At 38.1% G+C, this 15571-nt stretch overlaps 1 protein-coding gene across 15 annotated transcripts in view; it reads right to left on the reverse strand.

Moving 5' to 3' along the window:
- The window catches only part of GRIK1 (glutamate ionotropic receptor kainate type subunit 1), a 389636-nt gene that overhangs the window by 119452 nt on the left and 254613 nt on the right, over positions 1 to 15571 (reverse strand). For all 15 annotated transcript variants that reach the window (XM_035283110.3, XM_035283108.3, XM_054249096.2 and 12 more), the window contains one exon: positions 11082 to 11263. In XM_035283110.3, coding sequence (XP_035139001.1) covers positions 11082 to 11263 — 182 coding nt within the window. The remainder of the gene's footprint in view (positions 1 to 11081; positions 11264 to 15571) is intronic.

The raw sequence follows: 15571 nt of genomic DNA on the forward strand, positions 1-15571 counted from the left end.
GAAGAAATGACTTTTTTTTCGGTTTGAGGTTATCAGCTTGCTAAATGTCTCTCTTTCCTCCATTTACTTACACATATTAACCACATTACATGTACACAGGTGCTAAGCTAACCACAAGTCTAGGGTTTTTCCTTGCATTTGAAAACTGTGCTATACGATTTACAAATCCAGCCCACTTTTCTCCTGCCTCCAAGCCAAACTAAAGAAAATCAAAGGATATTCCGCAACGAGTGGATGAATTAAATAACTACACTATTTGGAAATTCTCAGTCTTAACTCCTTTATAAGCTTCTCTCCCTATAGGTATGGTCTGCAGGAGAAACGAAGCTCATACTAATAGATACTATAATAAGTGGAGTGGAACTCATTGGGGTTTAGTTTAGCTTAGAAGATGATCCGACTGGAAGAGCCAGATTGCATCACCCAGGTGAAGGTGCACAACAGATGAGACTATGCTATTTAAGGAGTACAGAGTGTTGAGAATAGAGCAGGAAAAGATTTCCCATGGCAGAATGAAATAGGCAGTCTGGTAAATAGGAGAGAATGGAATGTCTGGGGTGACCACATGAACCTAAAAAATTACCTCCCTGCAACATCTGGGGGAAATTGGTGGAAAGATGATATGTAAGAGAGAATACAGGGGAAACAAATTTTAACAGCAAATTATTGAACAAAATCTAGAAGTGGAAGTTTACAGAAAATCTGTTGAATTATTATCTGCCCCAGATGATTCAGTGTAATCTTTTCGTAATAAGCTTTGTTCATAATGATGTTAATGAAGGCTATACCTCAAATTTGCTGGAAAGTAACCTTTTGAAGGAGAGACAGGGGCATAGCCATTAAATGGTGAGCTCTCACGAGATCTCTATTGCCCAGTAAATTCTTCATGAGTCTGTGGCCTGATCTTCACATTTTTGGATGATTTGACTTTGTCAATTTATCTGAAATCTATCAGGCTTAGAAAATAATTTATATCAGTACTTCTCAGTATATTATTAGAACCACCCAGAAACTTCTCCAAAATACCAATGCCTGAGCCTCATTTCTAAATATTCTGATTTATTTTGTCTAGGGTATGTTTCAGGCACTGATAGTTATTAAAAACTCCCCAGGTGATACTTATGTACAGCCAGTGCTGAGAACCACTGATTTATATTAACCAAGCTCATATTTTTAAGCTACAACAATAATATTCACAGCTACTGCTTGCTGAGTGCCACAACATGATGCTCACTACAGTAATAGCCTCTTGACATTTAATTGGAGAGGAAGTGTTATTTCTGATTTATAGATTTGGGAGAGAAAGCATAGTTATAGTATTTGAACTCAGGTTTGGTTTCAATCCTGGAATCTTAGGACTTCATGAATTTATTAATTGATAATATGAGGTGTAAGTGGCAGGAAAAGCAATAATTTTGCACAAAATTATTCTTCTGGACTTTGAGAACCCAAATAAAAGCATATGGTCTTTTGAGACCAAAGTTAGAACCACAGGAGTTGAAGCTTTATCTTGAGTAGGATGCATCAATCCTTCCAACCAAGTTTTTTATGTTTCCCATTTACCCGTGAGGGAGCCTCCTGTATAAATGCTGGACCCAGCTGTAAAAGGGCCTTCATTGGACGATGTTCCAGGGACTAGGAGGTGCTTCACTCCCAGATCTTCTTCTGTAAGAATTCAGACCTACCTTGATCTGTTGCTATGACATCCCTTGAGAGATTAGAATTAATTAGATACAGCTTTACTTGTGATTTTGAATCCCGTTAGGTCACATTTGGAAAGAACTTTAATCTCCTTAATGGAGTAAGAAAGGATAGTTTCTAAAAATTGTTTAACAGGTTTTTTTTGTGGCTAAAAGGGTATATTAGACATAATAGATATTTTTGTAACTAGATGCTATAATGGCAGTGGGGACAGGTATGGAGAGCTCTGTATGGCATGCTAAGAAATGTGTCCTTTATTCTTAATGCAACATCAGGGGTGGGGAGGGTGGCAGTCAGGAATTTCAAACATGGAGGTATAACATCGGATATTTTACTCAGAATGAATAGTGTTTGAGACTATGCAGCATTGTTAGAAAATAGGAGGGGAAAGGAACCTGTGACAGAGAGATCAATTATACTAGTATAGAAGGAAGATGATGAGAGACAGAGAAAAGGAGATTGAATCTGAAACATATTCCCAGGGCAGAACCTCCACTGTTTCCTTTCAAGGTGGGAGGGGGTAAAGTAGATTTATTGGTTTCCTGGTTTCTAGTCGCCAAGACAGGGACAGAGGAGGAGAAACGGGTTAGTTGGGGGAAGAATGAAGAGGATGCAAGGTGTTAATTCTAGCATGAAAACGTGACCATATCAATTGAGATCTCAGGGAGACTTGGTATGTTAGGCTGAGAGGAGGCTTGGAAACCACCGTTATAATGTAGTGCAGGGGGTAATGTAGTGATGTGGAGTTCGAATTGGGAAGCCAATTCCAAGAATTGTATCACACCAGTAGTTTTGCCTAGGCACAAGACTACTGCTACTAATGACGACGATAATCTCTAAGTAGAATATTTTGTATACTGGAGTTGAGCTTAATGCCTTACCTTTAATCTATTGTCACATTTAAATTTTCTCAAATAATGTGACATATGTACTAATACATTCCTTTTTTAGAGAAGCAGAAAATAATGAATCATCAGGTCCTTCACTAAATAATGATCTGATCTAATACATTAGAGTTTTTAATGACATTGCAATTTCCCTTTTATCCCAGAAGATCCTTTGGCAAATATAACTCTATGTGCCAAAAACCAAACAAACAAAAAACCGCTGGCACATAGTTTGGCTGTATAAATGGTGAAAGTTACATTTCATAGGATCACTCTTATAGCAGAGAGGATTTGGCTAACAGTCATGGGAAAAGTAAAAAGGGTCCTTTTGATAAAATCTTGCATTTATGATGGGTTGAGGAAGAAATAGGTAGAGTTAACCCAGAAAAGTAATTTTTAAACTACTTTAGTGTACAGGCTTCTTGAGAAAAGCTGATGGACACTCTAACCCCCTTTCCACAGAAAAGGCACATCCAAGGCCATGCACATTCTTATGATTTTGAGTAAAGCTGAAGTTCGTTGATTTAAGAAGCCTAAGACATGTCCTGACATACACATCTCCAAGTACTTTTCACAATTTCTTCTAAAGTACCCCTGCTTCCACTGCAAGGAACATTTTTCTTATCCCCTGCTATAGTCTAATGTTGATATAGCTGGAATTAAGCATTAGAGCATTTATGGAACATATGCATATATGGTTTTTCTCATTTCCCAATTCAGGCTGAAGCAAATCTAAGTCCTTTCTTAAATTGACTTTTTGGAGGCCTTTGAGAATCCTCAATTGCATATCCTGGACACTAAGAATGTGGGCAAATTGCACACACCTTTAGTAAATTGTTGGTTATCCACAGAGGTCAATTAATCCTCGTGTACATTTAATAACATACTCATATCCGTGAACCGCTCCTTACACCTAAAACTAACTCTGCATTCAGGGAATGTAAATAGATTTTCATATCAGCCTGAGAGAAACATAATTAGGAGGAGAATGTACTGCCAAAATAATTATATAACATAGTACAAATTATCATCCAATTAGTATAAATTGAGATTCATCATTATTACATTGTCAGGGTTTATCCAAAGTAATGAACTTATCAATTAACTGGCTCAATGACTATCAAAGAAATGGAGGAACTTTAAGAAAGAATGAACTGCTTCATTAATTTCCCATTTCTTTGAGAGCCTACTAAGCACAGGCAAATTCTTTATATCTAAACGCTAGTAAGAGGATTCTTGGTCACATGTGTGCATGGAAGCTCAGAGCTGATGGAAATATTAGCAATTTGATAATTTTCTTTATAGATGACGAGACTGAGTTGAAGAGGTATCAACAGGGTTTCTCGAGGTTGCCTGTTTAGAGGATGTGAGAAACTTCGGTGATGTGAGCATCATACTCTGATCTAAAATTCCAGACCTGTCATTGAGTGTGGGACTTGAAGTCTCGTTCTCATTTATGATGTAGATTATTTTGAGAGAAAAAGAGATCATTGCAGTCAAACACAGAGCATCTGATGCATGCAGGAAATACCAAATAAATGATAGCTATCTTATTCTACTAGGGAAAAAGCAGAGTTTGCAAATGGGTCTCCCAACTTTCAGTCTAAGATTCTAGTCACAGTCCCTCACTGACAGGAGCATAACAATATGACAAATCTGCACATGTAGCCCTGAACTGAACACAAAAGTTAAAAAATAAATAAAATTAAGTTTATTAGTAAAAAAAAGAAAGTATCTGTATGGTATTAGGACAATTTGCAAGCATTGGATAGTTTTACACTTGTTCATTTATTTTCAAGGTCTCTTTTTGCCTTCAAGGGCAGAGGTTTGGGTTTTTATTCTTGTTGTTGCTCCCACTGTTGTATCTCCAACACCTTCAATCAATGCTCAACAAATAAGTATTGAATGAAAGAATAAATTTCTCTACGGTATCCCTACCACCTTCTCTACTTGGTCATGGGACATTTGATATAATTATCATTTCTTAAGTAATTGTGCAAGGCTAGACATGATAGGATGTTTGAGAATAAAATGAAACACCATTGAAGAAGTGCAAGGCTTAACTAAAATATGTTTCAGGTTGCAATAAGATGAGAATCATTGGACATCTTATTGTATACAACAGTAGCAGAATAAGTTATCTTTCTTTTTCTTTCAAAGTCTGAGATAAGTTTCAAACTCCAGACTTGCCACTTGCTAGCTCTGTGACCTTGGGCAAGTGACAAAATCTCTCTGAGCTCTGTTAGTTTCTTCTATACCAAATTTTCTCATAAAAAATAAATGACTGATTCATTTAACCTGCTGAGCACAGCGCCAGCACATGGTAAGAGTTCTGTATGAAGTGGCCCCTAAGGTCTTCGGCCTATTCTATGTGTTTATGATGACAAAATGATTGACTTATAGATCTAACTTAGTGGGCACAGGTTTACAATCCCTTATCATAGTGTGCCGTGATTGACGTGATGTTTTCTGTCATGAGAGATCACGGCCGATGATTGTTTCTGTCTTATCTAAACAAAGGATGAAACCTATTTAACCATCTCTGTTTTTCATCATTTCAGCCACTGGGCACAACATATATGAGGAAAGAATCAACACACAAAATTATTTGATTAGCTAGCATTGCCATCGTACTTCCTAGCAGAGGAAAACCAGGCATTGAAAAAAAAAAAAAGAAAGAAAAACATGTTCTTCCCTGCCTTGTTTTTATGTTAATTGAAAGAGATAAAAAGAGAAGCGTGGAGGGAAGAAAAAAAAAAGCAAGAGCATGCAAATGTTGACAGGGGAAAATGCAGTATAGTTGTACAAACTATTTTGGTGCTGTTTTATGGAGACCAATGGCTCAATTATAGCTAAAAACTCATTGCCACTAGTGTGTGGGAGAAGAAAACCTTCCTCGATTTGTTCATGTTAAGGAGACAGCAGGTTTCCTGAGTGGAAAACCATGTGTTCATGCTCACCTGCTGGTCATTCTCCAGCTCAGGAAATGGGTCCAGCCCCCAGGCAGCTTCCCTGTGACGGGAGCAAGGCAGTGCCACCTTGCTGTGCATCAGCAAACCAGTAGGAATGGGTGCTTGAGATAGAAATTTACTCACTCAATCCTACCATACTTAAAAGTGACTATGCAGTTCTCCAAAGAACCAAATTTATTTGCAGGAAGTGAAATCACAGGCTCAAATGCATTACAGTTTCTTAATAGTATAGGATTTCAGAGTTGAATGAAGACTTTCTTCCAGGGTAACAGAGGCACAGAGGAGTAACTCACCCACATGTGGTTGGCAAAGATGAGAGCATAGCAGACTCAGTGGAGTAGAAGAACATATACTTTTGGAGATGATTTACTGAAAGCATCTAGAACAGTTCTTGGCTCATTCATTCGTTTGGTTCATTTATTCCTTCAACAGAGTTGTACTGAACACTCGCTACATGTCAAATAATGTAGTAGGTGCTAGGGATTTTGGGGAAAAAGACAAAGAAGGCTTCTGTCGTCTTGCAACTTACAGCGTAGTAAGGGATATGGACAACACATGAGTAAATGTCTTAATTCACTATCATTTTTATTGTGGTGATAGAGCAAACTAAGTAGAGTGAAGAAATATAGAGAATGAGTAGGGAGCTTCCTCTCTTTTAGCTCTCAAGAGATTTTCATGAAAACTTAGGTGGGACTGACTGGGAGTTAGAACGTTCCAGGATTTGGCAATTGCAAGCGCAGAGGCTATGATGTGGGGAGAAAAGGGTATGTCACGGGACCAGCGGATACTGGAAGCCAGCAAGGAGGCTGGAGAGAGAGGCGAGGTCTCGTAGATCTTGGTGTTTTTATATTTAAGTGTATGTTCAGTACATGGTAGATAAAATTATTACCTTGGGTTCAATTTTCTTTAAAAATGTTTTAATTATGCTTTAAGTTCTGGGGTACCTGTGCAGATTGTGTAGGACTGTTATATAGGTATACACATGCCATGGTGGTTTGCTGCATCCATCTGCCTGTCATCCACATTAGGCACTTCTCCTAAGGTTATCAGCTTCAATTTTCAATTGCAAAAGAAGAATAATACCAATCACATGAAAAGTTATTGGGCCACTTAAACGAGATGGTTGCTTAGCACCCAGCATCCTGCTAGGCACATGCTGGGTATTCCATATGCAGAGCTTTCTCGCTCTTTGCTTCGTTCTTTAAATTATTCTCCTTTCAGCCACTCACTCGGTGGAATCACACTCAGTATGAATAAGGGTATATATGCAGGATGGACAGTGAAGAGTCAGTGAAAGAGTAGTTGGACTTGGGGAAATGGGAGTGAGGAGGAGCAATGGTTTCCACACCGAAGGCAGGTTAAGGAGAGAGCAGCATCTTTTCAAAGCATCAGGACTCCTGCTGCGAGGTGGTGGGTGAAAAAGTTGGGGAGAGGACACATGCAAACTTTTGGTTTATGGAGAACTTTCCAACTGTAGAAATTCGTGTAGAAGAAAGTTCATAAGAAAGCCCCATCTTCTATGGCCTAATTAAGTCTTGACATTCAAATTTCAAACGAATTTTGGGGAAATAACTTCTCAGATTCTCATCATATAGTACTTGTTCAATATGAATAGAAATAATTAGTTTGCTGAAATAATTACCATGCCCAAGAATAACCAGAGACTTTTCCCCAATTTTTACTTTTAGATAAATGTTAAGTATCTTTAAAGTGCCTTTGATTTCTTCTTTTCTTAAGAATCATTAGAAGGTGGAAAAAATATGATAAAGGTGAAGGGAAAAGCAGGATAATGATGGAAAGTGCACATAAAGAGAATGCCACATCGACCTGGCAGAGAAATGTTCTCGGCAGTGATTTTAGTTACCGAAACAGTAAAGGCTATTAATACTAATCTTATCTAAAGAAGGCCAGCAGCATGATTGTGTTTTTTTCCAGACATTTCTGAAAGCCTACTTCAGAATAGTCATCCATTCTGCTTGAAGGCCCTTCAGAGTAAAGTGAGCACACCAGTCTGAGATCAGGCAGTCCAGAGACTCTATGGCAGCCCAGAGACCCTATGGCAGCCCAGCCAGGCTGAGAGAGTAACCTTCTATGGGTCATTTATCCTGTCTGATCATCAGTTTCATCACCTGGAAAGTGAGAATGCCAAATTTAACTTAGGGGGTTGAGATTGATGCTATGATTGTGTAGCATGCCAAGCACTTTCATTGGCACCTTGTAGGACCCTCAGTAAAAGAGGCAAGTCTCCTTCCTTTCCTTTTCTTGGGTAGAAGGATTGGTGGAATGAATGACAGCCAGAATCAGTTTCCAGAATGCCTGAGTTCTCAGCCTCCCTGGGGAATCTCTTAGCAGACAAATCTCTGTTTCTACAGGTTTTTCTCCAGGGCAAATGGAGCAAGTTAAGCTAGATCAGATCGAGTGCTTGGGCCTTTTTTTGATCAGAACAGAAGAGTCCTGAGTTCTTCAATATCCCCTTTCAAGCACAGCAGCCTCTGGAGGTTCCAGTGAAGCCCCGTTAAACTGACCTGAGTCCTCTGTTGTTATTTCAAAAACAGCAATTGCCCTTTTATATGCAATATGGTAGTAATTTCATTTTAGGACCCTTAAAAAAGGGTTGTTATTACTGAAATGTCTCCACATTATTAGTCTAGGATGAAAACTGGATGAGCCATCTCTTTAGTGTCTTCCTCCAAGCCTCACAGCCACTCTTACCACTAAAATGATTAGGAAAAGCAAACAGGATAAAACGTGGTAAGAGAGAGGATGGAGAGAAAAATGTCTATGTCAGTGACTGGCACAAAGCTGAACTAACCCTACTTCCCACTGTCCCAGCTAGACATTTCTTGAGTGACACTCTTAGATATTTTGCTTTTGTTTTGTTTCAATTGTCCTTTGAATGATGTAATCCCTAGGCTACTAGGAAAGATCCACTTCTATCAATGGAACTTCAAGTCCAAATTTAGTGAAATAGAAGAGAAAGTCTAGTAGCCCTTCCCTACCCCCACTGTACACTGTTCTTGCCCATTCCAGACCTGCCCTCGGGAGAGATGTGGCCAGTTATGTGAGACAAATGGGTACCTGGCAAAGAGAAGTCTCGTCAGCAAATCACTCTCTTAAATGTAACAGAAGTCCTCAGCCTCTGTTACAACAGGCTCCTGGGAAGGGATGCTTCTTTGCCTTTTGAGGGTTACACATAAATCTGGGTGCTTTTCTCAGTTCTGACCCACACACTTCATTACGTCCTTTAATGAACTGTATTAAAATTCTTAAATGAAGCTTTACCATAAAGGACTACTGATTGCATTTATTTACCGTTAAAATTCTTCAGTTGTTGACACTAGTGCAGCATACCTTCTTGCTTTATTGAGAGATAATTTTAATATCTAAAGATTTGTTAATATAACTATAGCATAGAATTAAGTAACATACTCTTCTGTCTAACAGAAGTGACAGCATCTCATAGTGGAGAAAGCACTGGATGTATGGCTCTGGCATTGTCATTTTATATCTTGCAAAGTGTGAGAATTAGATATGGTGATGTCTGTGATTGCTTTCAAATGCAATTTTATGTTCCCAACTTTATTTAATTAATTTATTTTTTTGGAATAGAGTCTCATTCTGTCGCCCAGGCTGGAGTGCAGGGGTGCCGTCTTGGCGCATTGCAAACTCCACCTCCCAGGTACAAGCGATTCTACTACCTCAGCCTCCCAAGTAGCTGAGATTACAGGTGCCTGCCACCACACCTGGCTAATTTTTTTTTTTTTTTTTTTGTATTTTTAGTAGAGATGGTGTTTTGCCATGTTGAACAACCTGGTCTTGAATTCCTGACCTCAGGTGATCCACCTGCCTCAGCCTCCCAACTCCAACTTTAAGTAGATTTTATTTTTTTGAGACGGAGTTTTGCTGTTGTTACCCAGGCTGGAGTGCAATGGCACTATCTCGGCTCACCGCAACCTCCGCCTCCTGGGTTCAGGCAATTCTCCTGCCTCAGCCTCCTGAGTAGCTGGGATTACAGGCACGCACCACCATACCTAGCTAATGTTTTGTATTTTTAGTAGAGACGGGGTTTCACCATGTTGACCAGGATGGTCTCGATCTCTTGACCTCGTGATCTTCCCGCCTTGACCTCCCAAAGTGCTGGGATTACAGGCTTCAGCCACCACGCCCGGCAAGTAGATTTTTTTTTTTTACTCTAATCATCCAACGGATAATAGACACATTTGGTCAACATTTTTGACTGTCGATGTTCAGTGCAATTAAAAATTCAATTCTGAACTCAATGGCTGCGTAGAGATGCTCTGCAAGTGTGAGACGGAGCACCAGAAAGTCAGGCCACATGATTATTTGAAGAGAGCTCTTCTTAGTGATTCAAGAATCCACTTCTGCATTCATGCAGAAGGGTTTATCTACTTAAAAAATTACTAGCCCTTAACTATCAACAACATAGCAACCCCAGACCTTTTAAACAAAGGGGTGCAAAAACAGCTTGTGTTATTTTAGATAAAAAACATTGCTGATGCCACAATAATGACTTAAATATAAAGAGATGGCCAGCAGACCACATAAATGTAGCCTGGCTATTTTTTCTTTCTCCCAAGTTCAATCATCTGACCCTTTATTAATTCTTCTATTTTAAACATCTTGCTAGCCTTTCCAGTTGTGTATTACAAGATGTTTAGCAGAACTTACTAATTGCCGGTAGAGTGCCCTGTTTCAAATATGACACCCCAAAATGTCTTCAACCATTGCCATAAGTTTCCATGGGGCAAAAATCACCCTGGGGTGAGAAGCACTGGTCTATGTGTACTTTTTTTCCTAATTCTGAATTGACTTTCTTAAGCATAAGACCAAGTGCTCAGAAATTGTTATTATATTTTCATTATTCTGAACATTACTAATGTCTTCATTGACATAGGACTTCACAATTTACCAAGTATTTCCACCCACATTATCTGTGGAGATTAATGCATAGCAGTTTACTGTCTCCAACAAATTAGAAGAAAGAGGCATGTTTTCTGTAACTGTCTCTGCATTCCTTTTAACTGTGTTTACAATCCTGCATATTTGACAAAAGAGGTCTTGCCATGAGGAAGATGTATTTAGGACAAGTCAGGCATTGTGTAAATGAAATCTGATATAATCTTTTCAAGAGAAAGGAAAGAGAGAGAGAGAGAGAGAGAGAGAGAGAGAGAGAGAGAGAGAGAGAGAGAGAGAGAGAGAGATGTTTAATCACCTTGAAATGATGTCCTTCTCTCATCTTCTGCTGGTAGGAGTCACATACCACCCGGTCTACCCATACAAACACATATTTACAGCTAAACACTCACATGCAGCTTCAATGAAGCCCCATGAACCCTCTGAGCCCCTTGCCTCTTTAAAAGGTTCTGAAAATTATAATCTTTAGCCTAAACTGGACTGCTGCAGTTTTATCATGCTACATTAAGTAAAAACTAGATGGCATTTTTGAAAAATAGAAAATGACATTTCTCCCACACTTGCACCTCCTCCCTAGCCCTCTTACCTGCTTGAGGATTTCAGCAGCTGTTTCATGTGAACAATCAAATATCACATAGAACTCCTTGCCTTTCTTCATCTCCTTGAGTAGAGGCTTGGCATCTTTATTCCCAGAAGGCAGCTGGCGGATTTTGATTTTAATATTATATCTGGAGGGAGCTTTGATGAGCTCTTGTAGACGAATTAGACCTAGAAAATGACATCCAATCATGCAACAGAGACTGTTCTGTCGACAGTATTGTTTATTACCATTTATAGTTAAACTTGTTTCGACTCCAAAGTGTACCCAGTGGTCACCTTCCTAACTCTCCCATTTGTCATTCATTTTTCTGTGGTGGATTATACTATTTTCCCTTTTGGTTATGTATGGCTTGGAAGCATAATTTTCCTAGGAGCATTTTAAATTTATTTAGAATGAAATTGTCCTTTCAGCTTTCAGCAAATGCCTCAAATTTTTAACAAATCAAGCCTGCAACTGTAAAACTTAGTAAACAAAAAGTAGGTTGAAGTTTCCAAAAGTGTTTGATGAAATAGATCACATCTGCTTACTTGAAAAGCCAATAGAATGTGAAGATTTCTCTTGACTGTAAACTTCTCTAAGTCTTTTACTAAGTATTTGTATATAACATACTCTTAACCAGCTAATTCGTTGGGTTACTTTATATAATCTTTCAGCTCTTGCCATCTAAACTATCTGTAAATGGCTCATTACATTTTCTTGCTAATATATTTGAATGTTAAATTGGAAAATCCTACTTAATGTTTTAAAAAGACCATGGAATTTTTAGAAATTATGATCATAAAAGCAGAAACAGAATTTAAAAAAACCTTCTCTATTGGTTATTGCAACAAAACGTATGTGTGTAACTAACTTGATGGAGAATGTTTGATTTACCACAGGTGTGGAGCTACTGATCTGCACCATTTCCTAATGTAAGTGCTTTCCAAGGCAAGAAAAGTCACTGTGCAAAACCCTCCGTCTTATTTCCCCCAATGTTAGCAGGTGCTCACTGCACTGCATAGTGTTGGCTCTCACTCAAGGACTTCCATCAGTCTGAAACATTGAGGTTTTCTTTTTTGGCATGCAGTTCTGTGCCTTCCGAATTTGTTAGCTTTAGATAATTAATAGGGAATATTAAGCTTCATGAGTATTCAATGAAAATTGTGGTATGCTCTGTGCAAGATTCAGCATGGATTCCAGCTACTGCCAAACTTGAGGCATTTTTCTTTTTCTTGTTTTATTTATGTAGCTACCTTTTTTTTTTTTAACTAGAACATACATTTGTGTGTGTGTGTGTGTGTGTGTGTGTGTGTGTGTGTGGTTCAAATGAGAAAAAGTTTCTCTACCATCATAGTTAGGTTTGATTCTGATATACAATAAATTTATCATGATATTGAACTTCAGAGTTAAGTGTGGAGGGGTGATAGAATGGAAGGGTGATTGCTGTAGAACCTTATGTAGATTTAGTGCTTTTTGTCTGATATGACTTGGCTCTGTGTCCCCACTCAAATCTCCCCCACTTGCAATCCCCATGTATTAGGGGAGGAACTTGGTGGGAGGTGATTGGATCATGGATCATACTCTCTCTCTCTTTTCTGCCACCATGTATGATGTTTCTTACTTCCCCTTCCCCTTCTGCCTTGATTGTAAGTTTCCTGAGCCCTCCCCAGCCATGTGATAGTACGAAACAATTAAACATCTTTTCTTTATAAATTACTCAGTCTCAGGTAGTTCTTCTTATTAGCAGTGTGAAAATATGCTAATATGCTAATAAATTAACCTTTTTTTTTTTTTTACACAAAAATTGAATTGCTAGAATAATAGGCTTCCTGGATTCTTGCTCCTTTTCAAATCAGTCAATGTGGTTGAAGCCCCTCAGGTCCCAATAATCAGCCACTTGTCATCTCAATTCCAGAGTCACATGTCCTGAACTACTGAGGAGCATTAAAAATGAAAGAACATATAGAACGTGGAATCATATATTTGTTATTTGTAATATGTGTTAATCTTTGAACTATTCCTAGGATGTAACCATTGTTACTGTTATTTAAATGAGTAATTCAGGGCCCAGAATAGTTAAGTAATTTACAAAGATAGTTAAGAAGAATCTTGGATTAAAACTGCTATATGTGAATCCAACACTTAATCTGTTGACATCACCATCCTGGCTTATAAATACAAGTTGTTGGTGCTGAGGGAACAGATATAGTGTAGGGTTTAGGACTTTTTGATGAGATGGGAAAAAAATAGAGACCCCAGGCTGCCCGAGTTTCTCTCCTGTTTTCTCTTGTTACCCACCTTCTTTGCAATCACATATTTTATTTTTTCATGAGCATGACCATAAGGGACGGTTTAATGTGGTCTCTAAATAACATGGGGAAAACATTTAAAAAGGGCATTTTGTGTACTGCAATGAACTGCTCTCTTGTTCTTTGTTGAATAGAATGTCACATCTTTCCATCATCATGACTTACATATTTATGGGATTTAAAGTTGACATACATTTTCTCACTTCCTTTCATTTATTTTTATGGGAAAACATTTGCTGGATGCTCATTAGATGCCAAGCTTCATGTTAAGCTCTGGGAGTGCAAGACAACACAACCTGCTTCAAAGTCCTCACAGCCTGTAGGAGAATTTTATCCCGTCAGCTCTCTTCAGGTAGATGGGGCATCGATTACCCCTTAACATTACAGATTGTGAGCGAAGGCTGCTGAAGACTGGAGCAACTTGCTCAAGGTTATATAGCTAATAAGTGGCAGAACCAGGGATTAAGGCCAAATCTACCTTCTGATACCAAATCTAGGGCTCTTTCCTCCAAATCACTGGCCCCTCCCAACTTTTGGATTTCTTGTCAACTGGCTGAATGAAAAACTAATGAACTGACTGATTAACTATATTTATAAATAGCTGTATAAGTAAGCAAAAAGAACATTTTAGATTAGCACACAATATTTAATCCTCATTTGGCATACTAGGCCATTAATCAACACCACCCCCAAATATGAACATTAACTTTTACAATTGTTTCATAAAAGAAAGTATGTTTTAATACCAATAGAGAAAAAAGGAGAACATCTCAGTCCAAAAGACTAGTTTCTAATTGGAATAAATTTATCTTTTACAAAAAACTCACTGTTAAACTCCTACTTTTCTCCTTTTGCCAGTATATAGGTAAATTGGCCTCAGAAAGGGGGAGGATCAGCAGATTTAAAGATTAGGGACCAAAACTACAAGAAGAATAATGAACAAGGAAGAGTGAGTTTTCCATTTCTCTTCCTGAAGAAGCAATTGTTTGCTTCAGAAAAGCCTTTCTGCTTTCATTAGCAAATGATGGAGAATTTACAATTCAAAAGGCACAGTAGACAAAATTTAGAGAAAGCTTTCCCTTATATTTGCATTTCGTAACAATCCATCAATCATTTACTTTTCTTTGTAACGAATAGTTGAGAATTATTTACTAAACAAATAATTACTTCAGAGGAAGGACATCGATTTAGGCGCAACACCTAGCTTTGCTAATCCTCCCGTGTTTGGATGCCGCCCTGATGGAGTGACCCAACCCTGTCAGCACTCCAGTTGCAGTGAACGGTAAAGGTGCATGTCATGCTGATAATGTGAATTTTTTTTCTGGCCCACTGAGATGATGGGAGTTTAAAAATAAAACGTAGATAAGAGAGAGCCAGACAAACCCAACAGAGGGACATTCTACAATAAAGCTCACCTGGACTCTTTAAAAATGTCAGTGTCACATATGGTAAAAGAAAGCTGAATTGTCTGAATTGAACCAGATGAAATGGATTTGACAACTGAATGCCATGAATGATCCTCTGACAATTAGCAAATATATATTTTTTGCTAGTAATCATATTAGCAAATATATATTGCTATATATTTATATAATGTTATCATGTTACTGTTAACTTTCCTGTACTTGATCATTGTAGTGTGGTTATAACGAAGAAGGTCTTTCCTAGGAAATTCATGCTAATGTATTTATGCAGAAAAAGGTCAGGATGTGCAGCTTACTTTCACATGGTTCAACAGTGCTGCTGCTTAGTATTATTTTTATTGTTGTAAGTATTTCTATATTAAGAAAATGATAGAGAATTATAGCAAATGTGGCCAAATGATAAGTGATGAATGAAGGGTGTCCAGGAGTTTATTGTACAAGTCCAGCAACTTTTCTCTAAGTTCAAATCTTTCTCAATAAAAAGACAAAACATACTGATATAAAATAATATCATAAGAGCCTCTTTCTTCCACTTCTGTCCCCAAGAATGAAATTGGAAATGCAACTTTGATTGAATAAACGCTTTAGGGAAAGAAGGCTTTTTTTTTTTTTGCCACATGAATGTGAGCTAAGCTCTGCATATAGATACAACTTTCAAAAATATCCAAATGGCCAATTCTAAACACTTGCTTTGGCTGCCTGTCTACTCGGTGCACTCAGATGTGACACAGAAAAAAATGCTGATTTGCATGCATATCGCGTG

Source organism: Callithrix jacchus, chromosome 21, assembly GCF_049354715.1.
Source record: "Callithrix jacchus isolate 240 chromosome 21, calJac240_pri, whole genome shotgun sequence".
NCBI classification, from domain to species: Eukaryota; Metazoa; Chordata; class Mammalia; order Primates; family Cebidae; genus Callithrix; species Callithrix jacchus.